Source organism: Aythya marila (assembly GCF_965140915.1).
Source record: "Aythya marila genome assembly, chromosome: 2".
Lineage (NCBI taxonomy): Eukaryota > Metazoa > Chordata > Aves > Anseriformes > Anatidae > Aythya > Aythya marila.
Genome location: NC_139043.1, coordinates 68210212 through 68236243, shown reverse-complemented (window position 1 = coordinate 68236243; position 26032 = coordinate 68210212). Strand labels below are relative to the sequence as shown.

The 26032-nt window shown below is 49.7% G+C and overlaps 1 protein-coding gene across 2 annotated transcripts; it reads right to left on the bottom strand.

The window, feature by feature from the left end:
- Positions 1-4170: 4170 nt before the first annotated feature.
- On the bottom strand, positions 4171-19234 carry TFAP2A (transcription factor AP-2 alpha). 2 transcript variants are annotated; one of them, XM_082754804.1, is made up of 7 exons: positions 18603-19234; positions 15831-16265; positions 12853-12904; positions 11482-11713; positions 10511-10629; positions 8092-8233; positions 4171-6531 (listed from the first exon to the last, which is right to left on the bottom strand). In XM_082754804.1, exons 1-7 carry the CDS (start codon positions 18771-18773, stop codon positions 6243-6245), a joined length of 1440 nt encoding a protein of 479 aa, XP_082610930.1. In that variant the 5' UTR covers positions 18774-19234; the 3' UTR covers positions 4171-6242. The 2 variants fall into 2 exon arrangements, with proteins under 2 accessions (XP_082610930.1, XP_082610931.1); XM_082754805.1 differs by lacking the exon at positions 18603-19234 and adding an exon at positions 17566-18417.
- Between the last annotated feature and the right edge of the window lie 6798 nt (positions 19235-26032).

The window sequence follows — 26032 nt, the reverse complement described above, 5'->3', positions numbered from 1 at the left end:
GGGAGAAGATTGGAAAGGCAGCTCTCTCCTTCCCCACAGCCCCAAGCACCACTGAAAATGTGCCCCGTGTATTTCACACCTCTGCTTCTTTATCCTCAGCTTTGGGCAGATTTCACAAAGAGAGGAGGGGGCAGCTGTGCCCAGAGAAGCACAGGGCAGGAGTTCTGCAGGACCAACAAGCCAGCAGGAGCACAACCAAAACCATCATAGTGAAGTAACGTACATCCCTAAGCCTGAGAGCCCAACTGCATGGCCCACGCTCTTGCCAGAAAACAACTATCCATTCAGAGCCCCCCCATCTGCTTCTAATAGACTATTACAAAGGGAATTAACCACACCACAGGCAACAAGAGCAGCATGGCTCACGAGTACCTCTGGACAGGAAAGGTCTTCACATAGATCCTGTAATGTCACATGGAAATCAGGACTGGGGTGTGTGCACATCTCACTTGAGCAATGACACTCATTTCACAGCCAGCAGCCCTTCACCCCCCTGCTTTGAAAAAAAGACAATTCCTTCTGCACCCGGGACATGCTTTCCTCCACCTGGTCTGAAGGTGTCTGTGCAAATGAGTGACTATGAGCAGACTAATAATTGCAGAGCTCATGGTGATATTTGGACGCCAGTGCCTGCCTTGAGAAAAAAAAAAAAAAAAAAAAAAAAAAAAAAAAAAAGCTGGAAACCATTGGGTCCCTCCTACCCTACTAAAAAGCTCTCCAGGTAGACACAGAATTAATAGACTGAATTCCACATCATGTTCACTCAGTGAAGGTGCCCCAACCACTTCATCAGAGAGAGGAGAAACGTTGGCCCTCTAATTTGGGCCACTCAAGCCGAACACGACCTCACGGAGATGTGACTGCAGAGACAGTAAGAGGGAATGAAAGCCCACAGATCTGTCACCTGCTTGCTTACAGCACCAGGCACCAGAACAGAGGAATAACAGCTCAAGGACACAAATATTTCCCTCTGTCATAAGCTATATTTCTATTTGCCCTGCCCAAAACATTAGCCACCCAAGGAAGTCTAGCAATTTCAACTAAAAAAAGAGAAACAAGGCCATTCTGCTATACTGGAACCAGTAAGGCTCCACTAGTAAATAGCCATGGCAGAGTTTTACTTTTCCTCTGCTTCCAATTGCTTTAAATTACTTATTTTTGGGGGAGTTTGGGGTTGCTCAACTAAATACTGCATTAGAGAGGACAAATGATTTAAGAACCAGGCTTGGCTGATTTCTTTTTTTTTCTCCATCCTGGAGATAAAAAGAAGGAACACATTCTAGTAATCCCTGCTCATTTTCATGGCCATTCTTGCACCTGTAACTCAAATAATGAAGCCATTTGTTATTTATATTGCACTTTCCCCTCCATTCTAGATTTCTAACGATCTGACCCTGTTTTATGGCCCTGACAAAGCCTGAAACTGGTGTGGACTTCCAATAATTGAACGATATAGGGAAAAATCTTTAGCTGGAATGAAGCAGATGTTAGCTTCATGCAGTCCTCTAACCTGATTATTCTTTGGACACGTTAGACAAGCATTAGTGATTGATAATGATGCTAATTAACCCCTTTCCTTTCCAAAACAGCAAACCAACACCAGCAGGATTCTGCAAACACCACATCCAAAGGACTGTGTATATCCCTATCTGTTCGGAATGGATCAGTGGCACAACCTCACCGCCCTGCGCTCAACAAAATCGTCTCCTGCAGAGGCTAAGCAGGCTCCAAACACTCTCCAAGAGTTAACAGCTCCTGGCACTTGCAGGGCAGGGAGCAGTGACAGAGCTGTTCCATTCAGGGAAGGTGCACAGGATAGAACCAGATGCACGATTTATTTTGTACACTCCTAACCTTTTCTGTTCGGCTGTCAAGCTGCTTAAATCATGCCGCCCTCACTAGCTGGGATGGGCTTCGCGCCGCTCCTTGTCAGAGCAACATTTATTATTTTAGCTATGCTGTTTGAAGGCGAGGGCTGGCGCTCTGGGAATCCAGTTTGGGCTCAGACACGTACGTACTGACAAGGGAAAGGGAAGTGCACTCTCTGGAATTTCAATGCGAGGCAGGACATGAGTAAACAAACAAGGAGTTGATCTGATTACGCAGTCAGATTTATCATGGACAATAAAGAAATCACCCTCAAATGTAAGGGTTTGGATAAATGAATACTCCTGGCAAGTGAATAAAATGTATTCAATTAACTAAAAACCTCGTGCACTTCTGAACTGAAGTGGAATCGACTGTAATTGATTTATTTGAAACCAGAGGTTAAGGACTGAATTAGCTAAGTACAACTGGGTATTTCAAGCCACTGACTTCTCAAATGTCAAATCCCTTCTATTTTAAATATTATTTCAGCTGTGGGGCATTGCTGTCCTGATTGCTGTTCCACCAGTTAAATCTCAAATTATACTAATATTCGATTTTTGGAGGGTGGGGTAAATTACAGTACAAAGGAAAGGGCTGTCCTTATCTACGGTGCAAGACCACTGAGCTGTGTTTTGGTTCACATGCAGAAATCAGCATTGTGTCGCAGCAACGGTCTAATATGCAGCCACTCACCCTAATTTCAGCCTATCTGGGAAAGAAAATAACAGTAGATTTTTGTTAGTGTATAAAAGCATAACCTAGAATTGTACTGCTGCAGGTTTATTACAATGTTAAAAAAGCATCCAAAGAACACTAAAGTAATTAGCACATTTTAGTAACTGCACGTTGGGCACAGCGGAAGAGGCTGAACCTGAAGCTGGTCTGATTTCCATTATCGCCTGAAAAATCCTCCCTTAGAAATAATAATATAATAATAAAGAAATCTACACAAGGTTATTTCATTTCTGTTTTCTGGTGGCTTGCTAATGCAGGAGAAGGACACTTAAAATGCACTCTCCTAGCGTAAAGTAGCTAATTATATCTTTAAAACATTATTTATTATGACCTTATAATGTTCTAGCATAAGACCTCTTTATACATTGCCCAGTATAAAACGATTATATTGGATACAGGTCTCAAAAAGTAACAAGCATCTGTAAATCCAGATATGAATGAATGGTATTTAATAAGATTGTTTTTGTTTAAAAATGAGTATTTATGTGTTGCTGTAGAAAGAGCAGCAATGTATTGCTGTTTATGAATGCTATTGTGCCTGAGGTTAGGATCCCACACACAATCTGAGATGCAGCCAAGAAAAACAGCCCTGATAGACAATGCTTCACTTCACCTGCTACAATACTGTGCATTTCATTTATGTCAAGAATATGTACAGTTAGGGTTCATTCACCTCATTATTTTGTTACATCTACTTTACAGTTAACCAGTCTCTCTTGGAAATAATAAATAACTGTTTTTAAAACAATTGCAGCTTTGCATTCAAAAGAACCACTTTCAATTTATAAGAAAAAAATATTCACCATTTTTATAAACTGGCTGGCTCTCAGAAATAGAATTTAGACTCCACCAACTCTCTTTCTGCTTGGCAAGATTGATTTTACACTGCCTTCCATAAGTAGATTACCAAAGCAAAATGAAACATCTTGGGCTTTATCTAATGCTTTGCTTCACCAGCCCTACCAAACGTCAAAATATATGAGCAAATGTTAATTCTCTTTGCAGCTTTATTGTAAACATCTCCCTCTTAACCTCCTCAATTTCTGCCTGAGCAAAAAGAAAGAGAGAGAGAGAGAGAGAGAGAGAAGCAGAGTCAAGAAAGAGAGAAAAATCAGCCACCACCTCCAAAATATCATCACCACTTAAAGGAGACCATCTCTTTAAAATGCCTTTACAATCTCAACTGCATTAGCCCCTTTTCCTGTGATATAATATAATCCAGTATGATCCAAACTTCACCTACCCCTTGGGCCAAAGAAAATAGATTCAAAGTCTGAATTCTCACATTTTTACAGCCTAGCTACAAGATGTACACTTCATTTCTTTCTTTTTTTTTTTTTTTTTTTAAGCAAACTTCCCTATTTTACAACTGGTTTCCACAAGAAGAAACTTAAGATAAAAACTGCAGTTCCTTACGACCTAACACAGCCATCTCAAAATGTCAGTCTGAGCCTTCCACTAAAACGTACACCATCAATCAGAAATAATCTGTCTCCTGCAAGATTTCACTAAAGTTCACAACCGTGAGATGATGTTGTTGGCATCGACTATGGAGCTTTTCTTTTTCTTGAGGAGGAGGGAGCACTCAGGTCTGATTCACCATTTTTTTTTTGTTTGTTTGTTTTGTTTTTTCCTCAGAGCACCTAATTTTCAGTATTTGCTTAGCAATGATTCTTTTTAAAACGTCCTTCTTGAGATAGATTTTTGTTTATCTCCGCTCTCCTTTAGGACAACTACATGTACAAAATTTTATAGGCTTATAATTCTGTATGCTATATAAAAACATAAATAAAATCCTAGAGGTCAACATAAATAAAATAAAACTTTATTTTTTAAATAAAATTATGTATTGGTTAAAGAAAAGATAGTGTGTCATTTTGTTAGTAGTACAGACAATTTTTTATCCAAAAGAATACATTGTGCTTTATTGTGTCATTTGTCTGAATACAGACTCAGTGGAATATCTAAATGATACCCTGCTCTGAACTCCAAGTTGAAAGTAAGTTTTTATTATACTTGAGGGAAACAATGGGTTCAGCTGCTTATTGCAAGGAGCAATTGTCAAGGGAGAGTTAAACTCAATTACTGTAACCATACTGAATAAAAAATACTGCCAAGAACAAAAATACGCCTGGGTAAAGACAGCCACTGAATAAAAAAATCGACATAAAGCGTATCAAATATTTATTTATCTGGGCAACAAAGGACTATGATACATTGACAGGCATGGAAACTACTGCCGGCACAACTCAATACAATACAACTATAACTGCTTCCAATATGGCCAGTGGAATTACAGGATACCAGGTGGTCCCAAATGTTTGAAGTTTTTTGGAAAAAAAAAAAAAAAAAAGGAGAAAAAGAAAAACAGAAGGGAGGAAGAAAAAAAAAAAAAAAAAAGGAAAGAAAAGCTAAATCTTGTTTTAAAAGACAATATTAATTTATTGCTCTGATGGTGCTTTCAGGAAAGGGACAGTGGATAAAAATAGCTTCTTTCATTTCCCACAACACATAAAGGTTGTAAAACCACTAACATGTTTAAAAATCTTGCCAGGGTCCAACATCACTTAATTTTTTTCTGCAATGAGAAACTAAATGTCATACTAATTATATATAAAAATTCATGTTTTTTTTTTTATTTGTTCAGCTGCTTCATTGTCGCCTTTAACATGCTACAACAGGGCTAAAAATGATGTATCCCAGAGAATAACCCCCAAAAAACCTCTGATATCTAAATAAGTACCATGAACCACATGATGAACTAAGAGGGGAAGATTTAAAACCCACTAAACAAGAGGTAAACGAGATCACCAGATAAATAAAAAAAGGCTTAAAACAGACTCACCATATTTACAATTCCCATTAAATTACACATAAATAAATATATACATACATGAACACTGATTCCCTTATATAATAACCGTGAACCGTGTTGCAATAGAAAGTTCAAGTTGGTCGCTTTACCTTTGACAGGAAAAAGTTCTATAACTGAAGATATGACATGGAACTGCTTGTGTTTTGTGTTCAAGTTTATTCACAATACTGATAAAATGTCATCAGTCCTTTTTGCCTTTTCTTTGTTTGTTTGCTGTTGCACTTTTTTCACTTTTTTCTTAATATGGCTACAATCTTAACTGAAGTTTATGTAAGGGAAGGTGGTGATTCAGTCCGGTGAAGCTCATAGAATTTTTTTTTAGTATTATTTATTTCTTTTTTTTATTATTATTTTTAATATATTTTTAGAAAAAAAGGTCCTTTTTGTTTTGTTTTTGTTTTCCTCCTTTTGTTTTATTTAAAAAAAAAATGTCCACAAACTCAAGACAGAACTTTTTCTCTTTGCTGGCTCCGTCCCCCTGTTCTGTTCTCTTAGGCTCCAAACTGGAGTGGTAAAACGATGGTAGCAGCGGGGGAGAGGAGGGGCAAGTGAAAAGGGAAAAAATGGAAATGTGGATGCTGGGAAAGGGTGCGGGGAGAGGGCAGAGCAGTCCTGCAGAGTCAGAGAACAAGATTGGCAGAAGGACGCTCATTCTGTTGCTGTAGCCTGGGGTGCTGGGTGCAGGGAAGAGGGAGGAGGGAGACGAATGGACTGATGGGCTGTAAGGGGGGAAGGGAGAGGAGTTTGGGGGGGGGGGGGATCCTCACTTTCGGTGCTTCTCCTCTTTGTCGCCGCTTTTGGTGCTGTTGTCTGTGTGGCTGTTGGGATTGTTGCTGAGGTACATTTTGTCCATGGCCTTGAGCGCCTCGGTGAGATAGTTCTGCAGGGCAGTAACAGCAGCGCACACCGCCGGGCTGCCGAAGCCGTGTGAGATGAGGTTGAAGTGGGTCAGGCAGCTCTGGATGCCCGGCTCCAAAATGGGGTTGGGCCGCGAGTTCCCCAGGGGAGATCGGTCCTGAGCCAGCAGGTCGGTGAACTCTTTACAGATCTGTCTGTAGCACAAATGGAGCAGAGAGACAGAGAGAGGGAGGGAGGGCAGGAGGGAGAGGAAGAGAGAGGGAGAGAAATGAACCATCGCTGTCAGCAGCAAAGTCTGTGTGTACTCCCTGCTAGATTACACAAGGCCCTGGATCAAGGGGGCTGCTGCCCCCGAGTGCACACATGCACACGCACTCTCCACCCGTCCTTCTGCACAACCTTTCCCCCGATTCTCACTCTTGGCAGGCAAGCACAAACCTCTTCCCCTCACCTCGCATACACACACAATTGCGCACATGCCTCACGCCCCAGCCAATGCACAGGCAAACAACAAGCAGCACACACACGCGAGCATCTTTTGCCCACCCCAGCAATCCCCGCATCGCACCCCTTCACCTACTTCCTACAAACACACATCCCTTCCCAGCTGGGTTTTGGAACAGAACTGTAACACAGTTTAAAGTTCTCCAGCGAAAGGGAACGGAAGAGATGGGGAGTAATATCCAAAGAAAGTTTTTCAGGGATTTATTCATGTTTTGGAACTGGAGAGAGCCTCGGGCCTCCTTCTGCATGAGGCTAAAACATGCCCACGTGTCAGGAAGAAAGAGTGAGGGCAGAGAGGGGAACAGAGGCTTTAAATTAGGGTATTCTGAAGCACTTATATATGTACATCTATATCTCGAAATCCGAAGGGACGTTGCCACAGAGGGGAAGGCTGACGCTAACTGGAGTCTGGAAATTTCCTTCCAGGGAGCCAGGAAGGGAGGATACGAGGGCACGGTGCAGAAGTGAGGCTGTATCACCTGCTCGCTGCACAAACGTTTGGGGAAATAACACACCTTATAGCAAGAGCTTAGAGGCGTGTTGAAATAGTTTGTGTTCTAAAACCCACGTTAATGTCTTCCAGCCATAAACTGGCTCCCATCTTCTGCCTGCGCCCTCTGGCACTGTGCCCTTTGGTGACACCTCCAATGGTAATTAAGGGCTACTAAACAGCCCTTTTAATTTCCAGCAAACATATCAAAACAATCATTTTCTTTTCACACACCACCTGGAAGTCTAGTCAGCCCCACCAACGATAAACTCCACTAGCATTTTAACTGCGTACAGATTGGCATTTAAAATATATTTTTAATATCCCTAGATTCACTAAGTAACCAAGCTCCTAGGGAAGAAAGAACCATTGCAGATTTTAATGAACTGAAATTGGTTTAATGCGCCAGTTTTATTTTACTGTCAATGGGAAACCTTCCCCTTCCACCTAAAGTGATAAGCTAAGTGAAAAGACCTGGAAAATGTTTTTCTTTGAAGAATTATTGCCTTTTCTTTAACTAAACATCCACCCACGATTTTCACAACTCACTTTCAAGGTAATCCTCACACAAACCAACTCGATGGAGATCAAGCTGGGTTATGCAGCAGTCCTAGAGCGTGAGGGCACACACTCCCTCACAATTTGCAAAACCATTAGCCACTGACTACGTGGCAAACACTTGCACACAAAGGCCCCAAACCCGGGTCTCTCGCCCTCCCCTCACAACTGAGCAACATGCCAGAAAGGTAAAATGTCTTACTTTGTAGCTAGAAGCATGTTTTTTCTTGTGACTTGCTCGTTTGGATCGGAATGTTGTCGGTTGAGAAATTCAGCTACTGCTTTGGCAGGAAATTCTGTCTCACAAACGTACCCAAAATCTCTAGCTAGATGCACTGCTTCTCCTGCAAAGGGGGATGCGGGAGGAAAACACACAGCTCATCAGTACACATGGCAGAGAGGCAAAAATCCATTAGGAAAGAAAGTACTACCTTCTACTCAGTTTCTTCTAAAAGACTTGGACTTGTTTCTTTACAAAAAGGTATGGTAAGAAATGCTAATCACGTCTTACCGTGTAGGAATTGTCTTTGCTTCAGTTTAGGGCAATGCAAATGTGTATTTTCATGCCAGCCATTACAAGTGAAATCTCACACTAGATTTTTCTTTTTAAAGTTTCCATTGACTAACAGATTTTATACAGACCGGCTCCATGCACCTAGAATGTGCGCTTACATTTACACATACACATGTATACAACAGCCATTCATACATATTTCATTCAAAGCTATTTACTCCAGAAATATTTGTTTGCCTCGGCCATGTCTCTATATTCTTTTGCAACGCATCAATGATTAATATTGATCATAATTACTCCTAGAGCTCTTTTAAATAAAATGCATTAAACAGCTAAGTGTTTAAAATTTAACTTGATCGCATATAATTATATGTTCACCCCCAAACGATTAACCATGAGAATTTTAGGGTCATTCCACTGAGTCTGTCTGTTTTGTTGATTTTCAAATCTTTGGTTTTAATTTCCTGAACCAGTTGGTTTTTACTGCAGGGCTTCCTGCCATTAGCTCTAGCTCCGGAAGAACGCATGCGCCAATTAGAGCTTCAAAGCCTCAGTCCAGTGAGCTTGTTTCCATAAAATGGAGCGGATCATAAACAATAACAGTACTCTAGAAACTGCCTCATCGCTACAGGACTCAAAGCCCAAGCAATGTTTATACTATCATCCCCCCCAAATTAGCCACCACCACTAAGCTAACTGGAGATCAGGCCTCTGTTTTGCTTTTTATTTTTATTAAAAAAAAATAAAATCATTCTTTTAAAGCCATTGTATGCCAAAGCCAAGCAGAACAATAGATTACCATAAAACATCTTCCATATTCATTAACATCACAAATAATGTTAAGTGTCTACCAAATCTAGACTTTTTACAAGTTCTCCCCTCGTGATTTTTTTTAGTACGGTGTGTTGATGCAATTGCAAAGCCTTTTCAAAAACATGAAGACACAGTAATTTTCACGCAGTATAAATATAATACAGCTACTAATCTGATTTTTTTTTTTAAAAAAAAAAAAAGAAGTCTGGCATGGCACAGTGCTTCTTTCCCCATCCCTTTGAACATGAAACATCTCTAGCAGAACGCAAAGTGACAACAAAACAAAGCTACAAATTCCCTCCTACACAACCAAACTTAAGCTAAACTACACAGCCCGGGCTGAGGTTAAAAGCACTCTGCAGACTGAAGCAGTCCAAAACGTTGTGAAACCTACAAGTAAGGAGAAAGGAGGAGGATGTATTTTCTGGTCGTGGGTTTACTTTGTGCCAGCCAGGGTGGCAAAGCAACTGTTTCAAAACTAAATGATTGCAAAGTCTTGAGCTTCCCACCTCCAAGTTCTGAAAGCATAGGACATCTGAAGGTGTTAAAAGTAAGCGCACGTTTTCTGGCCAGAGCAAAGTAGAGGAGAATGATATAATGAAGGGAACATATGTTCTGAAAATGAGAACCAAAAGGGAAAGGGGGGAGTGCAACTTTGAGGCTTTCAGGACACCATTAATTCATAGCTTAGGTCAAGGATTCCCAAATTAATTCAGGAAGTAATGGTCACGCATTTCTCAAATGCAGATGTCGGAAAACTCAAATGATTTACTGTTATGTTGCTGGGGGCGGGAGGGAGGCGAATCCTAACGTGGCTGCAGTTTTTGACATTTAAGATCGCCTAGTTGTCCACCGGTGGAAGAAGGATGGCAGCGACTCTGCTCCCTGTAACTTCTAATCCAGCACTGGCAAGACCAAGCCCGCAGCCCCCGCTTGCTGCCACCAACAAAACCAGTTTACACTGGGGAGGGATTACTGGCCTGACTACGGGAGTGGGACAGGACCCTGAAAAGATCTAGTCCAAAGCAAATCAACCAACGGTGGGACACACTGCTGAGTCTGCAGGACTCATGCAAGCCTGTTTCACATTAAAACAAAAGGCAGAGACGTGCGTTTTTATCTGACCAAACACAACGATGCCTCAGCACTGACTCAGGGAAAAAAGAAAAAAAAGAAAAAAAAGAAAAAAAAAGAAAAAAAAGAAAAGAAAAAAAAAACTAAGCCTCGTCCTGCTGGGGAAAACCAATGGGAAAGGTTTATCCCACCAACCCTCCTGGCCCGTGGAGTCACTTACCCTCCACCAGCGAAGTGAGCAAGGTGACGTTAGCAGCTTTGCGCCTCCCGGCTGGCAGGTTTAGCCCTATTTTGTCCAGTTTCTCTCTGAGGGATCGCCCTCCATTTTTGGACTTTGCCCTGCACCACGACAGAAAGATGGTTAGAAAAGAGGGACAGGATTCGGCCCTGGACACCGTGCTCCTACAGAAGGGGCGTTGAGGGGAGGTTTGGGGGGGATTTGCTATCAAAGGGGTGTTAAGGAGAGTTTTTTTGGGGAGATTCACCACCAAAGAGGTGTTGAGAGGAGGTTTTGGGGGAGGATGCCCCACTGAAGGGGTGTTGAGGGGAGGTTTTGGGGGAGAAAGGGCTGAAAGCTGAGCTAAATGCGTGGATAGGAGCTGCACAGTGAGGTGACAACCCTCTTCGCACCCTCACCTGCCATGTCCCTGAAGGGGCCGCCTGCTCTCTGGCGAGGGCCAGTACATTATTTCACTAGCTGGGAAGGTCAGGAGCCCACACCACCACACATGAACGGGGAGACGAATGCACAGGGGTTCATCTCCCCACAGATGAGCTTCCTGACAGAGATGGGGACAGGAGACGGACCACTTTGGTCAATTAACCCTGGAGTTTATTGCCTGCGTTTTGTCCCTTGGAGTTTATTCCCTGCCCAAACACTCTTTAATTGTCTGGACTACGTTACAGCAGGGGGGGGGGGTGGTCTCCACAGCCCAGGGGTTTGGGGGTGCCACTGCTATTGGGGTACATGACGTGACGGAGGGGCACCCACTCCAGGCAGCATCGCCGTGGCTGGAGCGCCCCCCGCCCCCTTTCTGCCGGCTCTGCCCCGACCCCTGGCGGCAGGGGGGGTGCGCGCTGAGCCCCCCCCCCCCCCCCCCCCATCTCAGCTCTCGGGCGCCCGTTAGGGCACAGACAGACAGACAGACAGACACACGGAGCGGAGCCCGCCGCCATCCCGCCGCCCCTCACCTCCGCAGCACTCCGCCCAGCAGGGAGGCGTTGAGGCACTCGGGCGGCGAGAGGCGTCGCTGCACTTCCGCCACCGTGACCTTGTACTTGGAGGTGGAGCTGAGCAGCGAGAGGCGGCCCGGCACCGAGCAGAAGACCTCGTTGGGGTTGACCACCCCGCCGAAGAGCGCGTCCTTGTTGATGGGGATGGAGGAGACGGCGTTGTTGTTAGACTTGGAGAGGGACACGGGGCCTGCAGGGAGGGAGGAGCAGGGCGGTGAGGGTGAGGAGCGGGCGGGGAGACGGGGCAGGAGGAGGAGGAGGAGAGGCGGCCGCCGGGCTACGGGAGGGGGGGTCCGGGGGGGGGTGAGGCGAGGGCAGGCACCCCTTGGTCCGCAGCGGGAGAGCGGAGCGGCTGCCCGACACCAGAACAACGCCACCAGAAGAGGGAAAACAAACGGGGCGCCCAGCGCTGGACGCCGAGGGAGGCGATTCCCGGGGGGCCGCGGCCACCCGCGCCCCTTTTCCCTCTGCCGGGGCCCAGCGGGAGCCTTCGGGCTCCGTCCTCGCCCGTGCCCCCCAGCCCCGGCCCGAAGGGGCCCCCGCCGTTTTGGATAGATGGCTTGTGACATTAATAGCTCTGGGAGGGCTAATAGATACGCCAGGAGTTAAACGAACTCTTGAGATTACTAATAAAAGAGCCAATTATCATGTCGGCTCGGAAAGAGCATCTCTTAAGATTTATCCCTTGCACGTCTAATTTGACGTGACAAAGGCTTCGCGGGCAGGGGAAGGGGACAAAACTTTAAGCGCAGCGGCTGGGCTCGGGGGGAGAGTGGTGTGAGCCGGCACCTTGCTTGGCACAGCACCCCCGGGTGGCTTTGCACCTTCACACCGAGAGCAGAGCGCCCTGTGCCGCCTTCCCATCCGTCTGCTTCCCATCTGGAGCACGGTGGGAGCGCACGTCCGAGCGGAGACATGCCGACAGTGCCCCGCATACACCGCTCCGGGACCGGCCTCCCAGCAGTTTCAGCTTCCCAGCAATTTCAATCTCAAGCAAAGCAAAGAGCACAAAGCTAAGCACAACTCATCTCCCAGCATCTAGCCCCTTGCTCTCCAGCAGCCCAGCTACTCTCCACTGCACTTTAGCCACAAAAACACGAAGGGGAAGGAAGAGATTGTTCTCCTCCAGAGCCCAGTTTGGTAACAACGATTAAATACCGATGCTCTGCACAGAGCTGGGAAGGGAGCCACTTGCTGAGGCACCAGAGCACCGGCTCGGCTTTGTTGGACATTTCCAGGGCAGGGCTGAGCCCGGCTACCCTGCTCTGCCTCTGAGCCCCTGGCCAGCGGCGCCCAGGCTCTGCCACCACGCACGAGGAAGCAGCTCACCTTTCTTAATTACAGTTTGATCCGGGATGTTAATACCGGGGTCTTCTACGTGCTGCAACGAAAGGGAGAGAGGCGGGCTGTCAGTGCGCGGCGCCGGCGAAAGGCAGCGGGGCGTGGGAGGGAAGCCCCGGAGGGCACCGGGCAGAGGGAAAGCGACAACGGGGGGGCGGAGAGGAGACGGGGTTCGGGGGCGCTTCCTTCGCACGGAAGAACCCTGCCTCCCTCCCCGCTCTTCTCCACAAAAAACGAGAAAAAATAATAATGCTAACAACAACAACAGCAAAAAAGAACAAAGATCCACCCCACACCCTCGGGACTCGTCCTGCCGAGCCCGACGCCCGGTCGGCCTCCAGCCTCCCTTTCTGCCTCCCCGGCCCGGCCTCTCCCCGCCGCAAGGGAGCACAAAGAAGCGCCCGCACCGCACCGACGGGGCGAGCCGAGCCGAGCCAAGCCGGGCCGAGCCCCTGCAGCCCCGGGGTCCCCACTATTGTCCGCTCGCACTTTTGCGCGCTGGAGGCTGCAGATGGGGTTTTGCGCGCCCGCGCCACAACGTGATTAGAAAGTCAAATGAAATCATGTTTTCTAATTCAAAAAAAATGACAAGCGATATAATGTCTGGCTGTGTTTACAAATTAACACCAGTGGTGCTGAGATAGAAGATTTCGCAATCGTTACAAAACACAGGCATTACCATTTAAAAAACTATTACTTCCTTCTCTAGTCTTTGTCCAACAATAATACTGATTCTAACATTTTCCATTCTGTCTTGGATTTATGCTCCTGTTAATTGTGCCTGATCTCAATGATTCCGGGTGGATGGTACTAAGTTGCTTTATTACAGGTTTTATTATACTCAATGCTCTCATTTGTAACTTGCCTAAAGTGCTTCTGGATTTAAGTATAATTAAATTGAGAAATGTTCAGAAATGACTACTGCTGCAGTTCTTGTGTTTTAACTATATGGGGAAATATGATCCCTTTATGCATGCACCCTAAACCCATAAAGTAAATGTAGTGTGGCATAATACTTTTATTTGTGTTATTTCTACACATATTCCATACAGGGAGGACTGTTAAGTTTAAAATCCCACAGAGATATTTATGATTAAATAATTTTCACCGTCTACTTGATTTTCTTAAATATTTAGCGGTCCCTTTTATTAAAGGTTAGCTGTTGCAGCAACAGAAAATTTTGAAAAATCACGCTTTCCACGACCCAAATTTCTGCAAAGGATTTTGTTGTTGTTGTTTCATAACTAGATAAATGCTCTCAAAAGATACATTATCTTATTTTTATGCCTTCCTTCATGCATCCTGCTGATTCAGTTTTACAGAGAGTAAAATAAAATTGGCTGGGCTGGTTTAAGGATTTAAACCAGATGGCATTTGGTTTTCATAAACTATAGCAATGCTATTAATTCATAGATCTTACAAAGGCAAATAAAATGATTTGTACTTAAAATATCTGCACAAGAGGCTTCCCAAGCCAGCCCACTGCAACAAAGCACAATCACAGTGAGGGGGAATTCAAGAGAACATTTTAGGTCACGTTCCTACAGCAGTCAGGGGCTCACAGTCAACAAATTAGTTTATTCTTACTATTGCCTCCGTGTTATTTTATATCAGGTTAAAAGAATCGACCTGTTTTTAACGGATCCAAATTGCTTACTAAATCCTCCACTTTGGGAAACATATGCGTTTATTGCAAAACTGCTAAACATAACCAGCAATTTTCTGTGGCTAATTTAGCCAGATGAGGGCTGTAATAAATTCACTATTTTCCCCGAATATGATTTACAAAAGATTTCAAAATGACCCCCCAAAATAGGTAAGTTCATCTGAACATTATCCTTGCAACACGAAACTGTACTCATTAAACTGTCAGTGAATATATTGTTGTAATATTTGATCCTGTAATTTGGGATGGCATTTCAGCAAAAATCACATCCAGATACCACAATTCCCTCCTCCTCTTTCCTCGTTGCAAAGTAAAGCAGCTTCAGCCCCTTAGCACAAGCTCTGTGGGCTTTAATAAATTTATTGGCATGTTCTAATTCTATTTTCAGGGAGAAACCCAGAAAGATGAACTTTGATCACAAGCAGTCATTCCTATCACATTGCATAAGGCCACTTTCCTAACTGAACAATAGCACGGCTCACTTTGTAAATAGCCCTCGTGCTAATGTCATGCTTAATTAGGAATCATTTTTTAATCTGTATTTATTGATAACAAAATTAGATCCCCCAAATAACGCACCACCCAATAGGCTCCAAACATTTAATTTAATATAGGGTGTAGCAGGTCTGGCTAGAATTTGATAACCTATAGCTAATGATTTATGAGGTCATCCCTCTGCACTACTGCTAAAAGAATAAGGCAGCATTTTAATATACCTCTCCTCTAATTTGTCAATTAATTCCTTTGGAGAAGAGGATCTGCCCGTATCCTCTTACAACTTTAGATGTCATTATCCTGTATGCCAATTCTGTAATCATGGGGAACATTTTTTTTTTCTTTTAAGACCACTTTCACCCACTTTTATTTTTTTTCCCCTTTTCTTTCCCCTCTTTCCCTTTACGTTTGCCTGAGAGGACATTTAATGAGATCTCGCATTTCAGACTAATGCTTTTCCCAAGGCAGCGAGAAATCCCCAAATGCACGGCCCTGTGGTGATATTATACATTCTTCCAATCGTAACAGCTTATTGTCATTGAGAAGGAAAGATATTGTTAACGATGACAGTAATTTGATTTATTTATATTTTAGCGGGCACGCTAACAGGGAGGCATCGTGCAGGGATGAAACGCGAGAACCCATTGTTCTGTGTGGGGGGCTCAGGGTCTCCTTGCCCCCCTCCCTTTTTTGCTTAGTGGGGAGAAGGTCTGGGGGGAGACCCCCTTCCCCTTGCCCTCTGCCCCCCCGAGGGATGTGGGGAGTGATGCCGGAGGGATGCAAGGGCCCGAGCAGCGGGGCTTACCGGCACGTCCTCGATGGCGTGAGGGATGGAGTGTAGGGGCAGGTCAGCCAGCCCCGAGCCCAGCCCGTGTGGGGCATGCAGCAGGTCGTCATGCCGCCGGTAGTCCCTCCGGGGGTCCAAGCCCGAAAGCTGGTGGGGGAGCCCCCGGTGCGTGTGCAGGAGCCCCGTTTCCTGGCTCTGCCTCTGTCCCGGCCATCCAGGGTGCTGGGGCTGCGGCTGGGCGTGGAGGGGGTTGAGGCTGTAGGGATCGTTCACGTGGGAGTAGGGGTCCTGAGACTGGGGGTAGATGGGCTGGTAAGGGGGGGGGAAGTAGGGAGGCTGGAAGTCGGCGTTGGGGGTATGGGAGAGCGGCGGGGCGCTGGTGTAGGGGGACTGACCCACGGTCCCCAGCTGGGGCAGCCGGGCCGTCCCGTTGCTGGTGCTGTCGTGGCGCTCCTAGGGTGTGGGGGTGTCAAAATGGGGAGGGGGGGGAAGGGGGGAAGGACACGGGGAGGAGAAGGAGGGGGGGAGAAAAGAAAAACAAAAGATAAAATCAAACTGTTTCTCGTCAAAAGCGGCTTCCAAATTTCACCCGCCGGGCGATCCGCCTGCTCGGAGGCAGAGCTGAGGATTTTTCTGCCCCCCCCACCGCCCTTTCAACAAAATCCTGAGGTACTCTCGCTTCTCGAATAATAACAATAACAACGACGATAGCAGCGGCGATAGCACTACTCATAGCAGGACTGCTCACAACAATTCATGAAATGTTGCGGCGGCACAGCGTGGATTCACAACAGATCGCGCCCGGGCATTGCAGGAGCAGGTATTTCCCGCAAATAGAAAGAATCATTTCTAAGCGTGCCGTAGGAAAATAATAATAAGAATAACGCTCTTGCCACCCAAAAAACACTCCTGCCGGCCCTGAGCAAAATTAAGACGGAGTCAGCCGCCGAGATTACCGCTAATGCATCCCAAGAAAAACGTGGGAAATCAAAGACCACTGCCATCTTGTTACCAGAAGACGCCGAAATGGGCTCTGACCACCCACCCGTTCCCCTTGCAACTTTGGGGAATGTGTCGGGGCGAAGGCACTGCCGCGGGGCCCCTCCGCAGACCACCCGGGGGCAAAGCCGCACCGAGCCCCCCGTTTGCCCGAGGGAAATAGGGGTCGGCGGGGGGATGCGGGATCCCCGGCTCTGGAGGCTTCTGAGGCCGGGCAAAAGAGCCCGCAGGTACGTCCGGGGAAAAAGGCATGGCCTCCGCGGAGGAGGAGAAGGAGGAGGAAGAGGAGGAGAAGGAGGAGGAAGGGGGGGTCGGAGGGAAAGGGCCACGGGCCCGCAAAAAGGAAACGGGAAAGCTGGAAATATCCCGTTTGCAGGTGGCAAGGGGGAGAAATCTGAGCGGCGGGGTCCAAGCAAAGCCTTTTGCCGTTCGCAAACCAAAAATAAATAAAATAAAACAAAATAAAATAAAAACGAAATAAAATAAAAACAAAATAAAATAAAATAAAAATCGTAGGGGGAGAAAAAAAACGAAACGAAGAAAAAAAAATCACGAGAGTGAGAGAGAAGGAAAAAAAAAAAAAAAAAAAGACAGAGAGAGAGAAGGGAAGGTAAAGCACCGATTTAATAAAAATGCAGGAAGGAAAAAGAGCCCTCTCCAGCACGCTGGATGCGAAAGCCCGGCTGCCACCGCCACCAACAATAGCAACACCCAGCACCGGATCCCCCTCCGAGAGAGCCGCGAAGCCACTCACCATAGCCGAAAAACTGTGCACTAACATCTGCGAAGAGTCGGGGGGTTACGAGGCAGGGCAGAAAAAAATAACGATAATAACAACAACAAAAAAGCAGAGCAAAGTGGCCGGAGCTGCGCGCACAGCCCCCGGCGGAGCCTGCGCGGGCGCGGAGGGAGCGCGGCCGGAGCCCGGCGCTAGGCGCGGGGGGGACCGGGGCGCCGGGGCTGCTCCGCGGGTGCGCCACGATAATCCATCAGAACTTGCACCGATCCCGGCTGCCCTTCATCGGCTCTTGCAAAGGCGAGCTCTCTCTCTATCCTGGCGTGGTGTGAGGAGTCAAAGTTGGTCGCTTTTTTTTTTTTTTTTTTGGTTTTGCGCTTCTTTTTTTTTTTTTTGCCTTTTTTTCCCGCTTTTTAGCGTGTGTGTTTGTTTCTTAATCCTTTTTTTTTTTTCTCCTCTGTCTCTTTTTTTTTTTTTTTTTCTCCTTTGACTTAGCTGCTGGTTCACTTGAGCTCCTAATAACAGATCTGCTGCCTTCCTGGAGACTCCTAATAGCAGATATTCATGACTATTAATATTACACGAATACTTAATAAGGGAAGAATGGCTGGAAATCGAGCGTGAAGCGAGAAGGCAACTCAAGGCAGAGCCTGTTCTAAATGACGTCCATTGAATGAAGAATCAGTGTATCTAATCAGAGATGGGGGAGAGGGAGAGAGAGAGAGAGAGGGAGAGAGAGAGAGAGAGAGAGACAAAAAGGGAGAGAGAGGGAGAGCGAGAGGGGGGACATGCTGCTGCGTCTGACGAATCACAGGAAAGGGGCAACATTTTAAAAGGTTGCAGGGCATGCAAAAGTGAAAGAGAAAGAGATCTGGAGAGAGGGAGAGGGTGGGAGACGGGAGGGCGTGCGGCGGGAGCGGGGGGGGGGGAGGACGGGCAGAAAGAGAGAGGGGAGGGGGCGCGGGATCCCCCCTTCCTTCCCTTCGCTTCCTTCCCCTTCCCTTCCCTCCCACCAGTCCATCTTCCCCTGCCCCCGCGGGCCGGCGAGGGCGCACCTCGGGCTGCGGCTGCTGGGCGAAGCCGGCCTCAAAGCCCACGGCAAAGAGCGGCTGCTGGCTCCCCGCTTGGCTCTTGCTACCCTCCGAGGAGCCCCCGCCGCCTCCTTTCCGCGGGGTGGGCTCCGGGGGGCCGCCCCCCCCCGCTGCTGCCGCCGCCGCCCCGTCCATGCCTCGACGGCGCCCCGCCGGGGGGCTCCCAGCGCCGCCGAGCCGGCTCGCCTCCGTGCGTCCCGGAAAGCGGCTGGGAAAGTTTTTTGGTCTTTTTTTTTTTTTTTTTTGGGTGTCTCCCCTGCTCCGTCTCAGCCCTCCTCCGCCTCCCCGTCGCCGTCCTCCTCTTCCTCCTCCTCCTCTTCGAGGCCGAGGCGAGCCCGGGGTAGGGGGCTGGGGATCCCCGGGAGCATTCACCGGGCTCCCCTCGGCCCCCCTCTCGGAGGAGCCGGGAAAAGAAAGAAGGGGGGAAAAGACAGCGGGCGGGGAAGGAAGGGAAGGGAAGGGAAGGAGGGCGGGGGGGAGAGGGAGACGGGAAAAGAGGCACGGCGAGAGCTTCTCCCGGCCCAGACAAGCCGGGGCTCCGGCGCAACCCGTCGGACTGGCTGCGCAACTCCCCAGCTACTCCCTCGGCCGGGCGCTGCTCCACTTTCCGCCGCCCGGCCACGCAACGGCGACGGGAACGGTCGGGCTGCGCCCCGCCGCTCTCCCCCAGGTTTTCTTTCCCCAGAGCCTGCCCCTCACTGGGCAGGAGCTCCCTCCCCCCCATTTTTTCCCCCCTTCCCCCGCAAACCCCCTTGCAGCCCGCATCCCCTTCCCAGGAGTGGCATCCCGCAGCCGGGGGCAGCGGGGTGCCACATCCCCTCAGCGCGGGGGCAACAAAAGGCAGTGAGGACGAAATCCCACGCCTAAAAATCCCATGTCCTGGGTGGGGGAAGAAGGGGAGAGGTACGGCTTGCTCCCCAAGTCCAGCCAGGGGAAAGCACTTAAGAAAAAATAAAAATAAAAAATAGAAAGATAGCCCTGACACTTCATTCCTAGAAATCAGGCTTCCGCCAGCAAGTGGATCTAAGTGCTCGGCTCCCACGCCGGGAGAGCAGCTTCATCCCAACGGCTTGATCCAGGACCCGAGCACCAAATAATTTAATCTCCGGCAAGCACGGCGAGTCCTCCATCCCTTTCCTACGCTACAGCATCACCAAAAGCCGCGGCGGGGGAGGACGGGAGCGTGCCCCCCCGCTCCCTTGGCATGGATGCCGGCAGAGGCTCCGCCGAGGCTGAGGCTGCCTCCCCGCCCGGCTCAGCACCAAAGAAATACATTCATTTGCACAGTGCAGTCCTTTATTGCGCGGTTCGAGTGCACGGCACAGGCAACTTTTGCAAAACGCATGACAAGGGTATTCGTTGGTTTGGGATGAGGCAAACCATTCCGGGCACGGCTCTTCTTTTTCTTCGTCTTCTCCTTTCTGGAAGGTCAAAAGCCACTCGCCTCTTTCTCAAGAGACAGATGCACACCCATACACACACGCACGCACCCGGGGCTATGCTGAACGTCTCCCAGCCCTCGTTAGGTGGGCGCTGCACTCCCAGGAGGACCCAAAATCCTTGCCCAGAGCCAGGGGAGCGCGGCCCTGCGGGGCGGAGGCTGGCTGGGGGGCGCCGCTCCGCAGCCCCGGATTGCGGCTCCACAGCTGGCCCCGCAAGGCGCGAAGCTCGCAACGAGCGAGCCACGGCTCCAGCGAAATATAGGATTTTAGGCGTCGGTCCCGAGTAGATCTATAGGGGTGCCTCGGGCACCTGGTGTGCGAGAGCGATTCTTTCTCTTCCCTTTGTCTCCTTGCCCTTTCATTCATCCAGCCATCCGTCCATCCAGCCATCCATCCACACGGATGAGCGTAGTAGCATCCTACAGAGCCTTATCTAGAGAGGATCTACCTAGAGACAAGACCGTTGCTGCATCCTCCGTCCTGCTTGTCTTCCCTCACACACTGCCGACAAAGCTGGGTTTCCACAAGCCCCGAAGTTCCTGGGGAAGGACCCCAGCCCCTCTCCAGCTGCAGGACCGCGAGGAAGCCTGGCGAAGGAGCAGAAGTTTTCCTAAACGAAATTCAGAGATCGATGGATGCTGCGGGGTCCTGCTCGCAGCTGAGGGGCCCGGGGCTCTCTGCCCCGGCCCGGGAAAGCGCTTACCTCACATTCCTCATACTTGATATTATCCGTCAGTTTCCAAAGCATTTTCATGGATTGGCGTGAGAGAGGATTTGTTTCTCCCTGCCTTTCACTAAAGTGGTGCCTCTGGTATGCGGAGCGCGGCTGGCGGAGGCTGTGCACTGCTCCTCTGCGCGCTCTGAGATCTCCCTCTAATGGTCGAAACTTTTCCCTTTTCCAGCTCTTTACCAACAGCCTAATCGCCTCATTAGCATATCAACAATAGCCCAATTGCTCTCCAGCACAACAACCTGCAGCGGCGGACACAGGTACAACGGACCCACGGGCCACGGGGCTTTGCCGAGCCACGCGTGGGGGCAGAGGCCTTTGACCACCCGTGCGCGGCTCCCTCCGCCTGCCTGGAGTTTGGGACTAGCCGAGAAGCCACCCTTCTCGTTCCTTTTTAGGGTTTTTCCTCCTCTTTCCATCGGGTTGAAAACACCCAAGAGGAGAGCAACGAGACCCGGGCCGCGCTCTGTCCAGGCTGATTGCTCTCTGCGGAAGCTGCTGCCGCCCTCCGGCTTTGATTTTTATTTTTTTTAAATTATATTTTTTGGTGGATACTTTTTAAGCTTCTGTCTTTTACAAACTATTTGCTTCCTCTCGGGTCTGTTGGCTATTGCTCTTCAAACAAACAAACAAAAACCAACAACGTAACCTCCCAGACAGCATTGAGCGAGCGGTAACGCGAACGCATCAGGAGCCAAAAAGTCTTTTGCAAGCACTTCGGCAGAGGGACAGAACAATGGCCATAATAAAACTTGGGTTGTTTCTTAGGTGGAGCGCTTCGTTTGCCTAACAATCCACTGCTAACTGAGCGCTCCTCCTGCCCTCCTCTAGGGCTTCTTTTCCAACCTCCTCTTTTTTTTTTTTTTTTTTTGTTTGTTTGTTTCCCGCGATGCCCAGACGAAATGTTTCTTTTCTGTTGCTCCATTTCCCCATTTTTTTCCCCTCCTTGCGGCCGCTGCCTCGGGCCTGGCACGGCTCGAACGGGTCGGGCCCCCATACCCGCTGCGGAGCGGGGCGCGCAGGGGACCTCCAGACCTGGGAAACCCCCCCAGGGGGCACCGCCCGACACCGAGGCCGCATTCACCGCCTGCGGGAGCGAGCAACCCTTCAGGCCGCGGGGAACCCCTATGGGTGCCTACGGGGGAGCCGAAACACGCTGCCCTGCGCGCCCCCAGCCCCAAAATGCAGCGCTCCCCCCCTCCATTCCCTACCCCTCGATGCTCTTCTTTCTTTCCCCCTCTCCCCTCACCAGCTCTTTTGTCTGCAAATGGCAGGAGAGTAAATTGTTGGTTTTACTCCCATTGAGGTTCAAATGGAGCTGGCAGATTAAGGCCGGCTAATGCGGGCCGGGGGAGGAGGGAACCCAGGGGGTCGCCGCGCCTTAGCGCCGGCCTGGCGGGGCACGGCCGAGGAGTGCGGAGCCCCCCGCCCGGGACCACCCGGGGCAGCCCCTCGAGGCTGCGGGCACGGCTCCGCACGGCCCAACAAAGCCGCAGGGGTGGCTTGGCGAAAAGGAGGGAAGGGGCACACGGCGAACTCAGGAGTGAATTTCAAGGCAGATAGCCTGTAGGTGGAATCGTGTAAGGGTTGCTTTTAGGAGAAAACTAATAATAATAATAATAATGAAATACTTTTTTGATCACTTCTGCGCGCCGACCTGATAAAATAACGCCCGGACTAACTTGGAAAATAACTTAAGAGATATTTTTGTTTACTGCATGTTTTCCCGCAGAAAACTTACTGCTACATCCCCCCTAACCCCTAAATCCCCCTCCCCCCCCCCCCAAAGAAAGAAAGAAAGAAGAAGAAAGCAGCACAAGGAAAGACTTAGTCGCGAGAATCGAAAAGTTGGGAGCAGAAAAGATGGGCTCCCATCTTGCGCTGCACTGTCCGGGAAAAAGTAAATCGTTTTCGGCAGCAAAAACATGAGTGCTTTAACTGCCCCCTTCGCCTCCGCTTTTTATTAACTGCCCAAATCGCGGCCGCACGTTCCGGAGGCTGTGGGATTTCTCAAAACTACCCCAGTTACTCCACGCGTGGCGGCTCCCTCGTGGGGTGGGGGGACCCTACGGCCCCATGGGGTCGGGGCCATGCTGCTACCCCCCAAGCCACCCTCCCCGATTTCAACTCGTCTCGGGGGCCGCTCCTGGCACCTATCCGGCCAGGTAGGAACCGCGGGGAGCTTTTTTTTTTTTTTTTTCCCCATGGGATAGGCTCGGGGGAGCCCACGGCGTGGCTGTCCCCCTGCAACAGGTAGCAAGCGGTGGGATTGGGCTGGGGGGGCGCAGGTAGGCGCACCCCACAATTTAGCCCTCTCCTTCCCCCGCAGCCAGCGGCCGCAGGGCCCGACGCCTTTCCCTGTTCCAGCCCTATCTCCCCTCCCAAAATAACAACACCACCCCAAAACAACAACAACAAAAATCCAACAGCGAAGGAGGCTCGCGTTACCTGCCAGTCCCCCATTTTGGCAAGGATGGACATCCTGGCTGCGGGCTGCGTATCCCCAGATCCCCGCTGGTCATGGACTGCGATTTACCCGCGACGCCTGTGGGTAAATCCTCCCCTTACCTGCGCCGGGACTCTCTCACCTGGCCATAAAGAGCTGGGTGCTCCCTGCCTGCGCCTGCGCGCTACTTGCGCGCTGCCTGCGCGCTGCCCCCCGCCGCCGCGCAGCCCCGGGGCTGCCCCGGGCCGGGGTGGGGACGGGCGAGCCCCCTGCCCTTCTATTCCTCCCCTCCCCGGGGGGGGGGCGGCGGGTCCCTCGGGGGCGAATTCCTAACTGCGACAGTGATGATGATAATAATAATAATAACAACAATAACCGGCCTACAATAGCAGCCCTAAATACAAAGCGCCTCGGGGCTGGGGCTTCCGAATTAGCCCGAGGGGGGAACGGGGATGCTGCAAGTTGCCGGGAGAGCTGGGAGGAAATAAGAGAGACGCAGAAGATCTTCCCAGCCCCCCTACGAGGGGGTAAAGGGGGGTGCCCGCCGCCGTTCCCCATCCCGGGCGGTCCCGGGGATGATGCGACCCCTCTGGGACATCCTGGGGGCTTCGGGCCTCCCGGTGCCCGAACCTCCCACCCCTGTTTTCTTCCCCCGCTTCCTCCTCCCTCCTACCCCCCGCCCCCGACCCTATTTTCGAGTGCCGAAATGCCTCGGGAAGGCGGCCCGGCTTTAGGGCAGTTTTGATTTCCCAGCCCGAGGAGGGGGGTGTCGGGGGGACTGCCATCCATCTGCACTTTGAAGGCGCAGAGAAAAAGCTGTTCGCATCTCGCAGCCGGGACAACGCCGCACCTTGTCCCGTCTGCGGGTCACCCCTAGGCCTGCCAAAAGACAGGGCGACACCGAGGGAGGACAGCAGCGTCTGGCCGGGAAACGGGGTCCTGGGCTTGGCTCAGTCCCCGGGGAGGGGCAGGGGAAGGGGTCTGGGGGCGAGGAGGGGTGGACAGAGCCGGGGATCCCGGGGGCTCCTGCGCTGAGCGCGCTCAATGGGCCGTGAGAGGCGCGCTGCGCACCGCTGCTACCAGCGCCTGCCCGCGGTGTACAGTTAGCGTCAAATTACAGCAATTAGCCGGGCACCGGAATTTAATTACCCGGCCCTGCCCCTTCCCACTCCCTTCTCCCCCCACCCCCCCCGGGTCCGGGGAACCTCCCGAGGAAAGGTGGCCCTTCGCCTAGCCCGAAAGTTGCGCGGCTCTGGGGCTTCCCTGCCTGCTCCCCGGCCGTCCTGCCCCTCTGAGCCGCCCCGGGGGGGGGCAGCGATTTTCTTCTTACAATTACTTAAAACGTTACTTTCTATCATTATATATATATATATATATATATATATATATATATATATATATATATATATATATATATACATATGTATATTTCCAGGGAGAGGCGGGGAATTAATCCGGTCTGAAGCTGGCCTTTGGCGAAAAGTTCCCGGTAAACTTGGCTGCCACTCTTTTCGTATCCTGCCGTCGGGATCGCCCCCTCCACCCATCCCCCGGCCCCCTGTCCCCTCCAGCCCCGCACGGACGGGAGCCGTGCGCTTGGCCGGGAGGCGGCCGCAACACAGTTTTGGGGACCTCGAGGCAGCCCTGGCTGGCATCGGGCTCAATCCTACTCTTTTTTAGCCTGGGGGGGAGGTGTAGCGCAGAGGTTACATTATTTATTTTATTTTATTTTATTTTATTTTATTTTATTTTATTTTATTTTATTTTATTTTATTTTATTTTATTTTATTTTATTTTATTTTATTTTATTTTATTCCCTTTCCCCTCCGTCGCGCCGGCCGCTTTGCAGCTGGGCGGTGAATTCGGAATGTAAATCTCCGACAGTCCTCGTGGAGCTCCTTCCTCTGCCACCTATTTCAGAAGGCAGCGGAAGGTCTCTACCCTCTGTGCGCGCTCCTCGCAATGTTGCTTTCTCCTTCTCCCTTCCCCAGTGCCGGGCACAGGCTACAGGCTGATTTCCACTGGCTCGTGGTCACAGAAGTTGCACTTGGCGATTTTTTGGCAGCCCGCAGGATCCGTACCGCCGAGGAAGGGGGGCACCGCTCCGCCCGCCCCTTACCCTCCCATCCCATCCCATCCCATCCCATCCCATCCCATCCCATCCCATCCCATCCCATCCCCAGACAAACTCCCGGCAGGGGTGTTTCCAGCGAAAAAAGGAGAGGTTCAGGTCGGTGTGGGTCTCCTCGGCTTCCCGGGGGTCATATCCACCAGCATCCCCCATGAAAGAGGATTTCCAGGCTGCGCTGGGGTCTTCCCAGGAGCAGAGAGGAGCAGAAGGAAAGAGGCAAAACCTGGCAGTATATTAAAATATATTATGTATTATATATTTACATTATATATTATATATTTACATTTTATATATATTTATATATATTTAAAGGAAAAAATAAGAAGAGAAAGAAGCAGCCCCCACACACCACTCTGCAGACCAAGCTGGTGGATGGAACAGGTCTTGGGGTGCAGGAGCGGAACCTCATTGGGCGTGGGGCCGCTTCCACCTGCGCCTGTCCTGCCCATCACTTTTGGCAGAGTTTTCCTCTGAGATGCAGAGAGATTCAGGCAGCTGGGGTAGCTTCTGCCTTTCCTGTGGACCCACACATGGGGATGCAGCCGAGCATGCTGCACACCTCTCTCTCATTTGCGGTCCAGAATTTAAAAAAAAAAAAAAAAAAAAAAGTTAAGTGTTTTTTCTTTCCTTCTTTCCTTCTTTCCT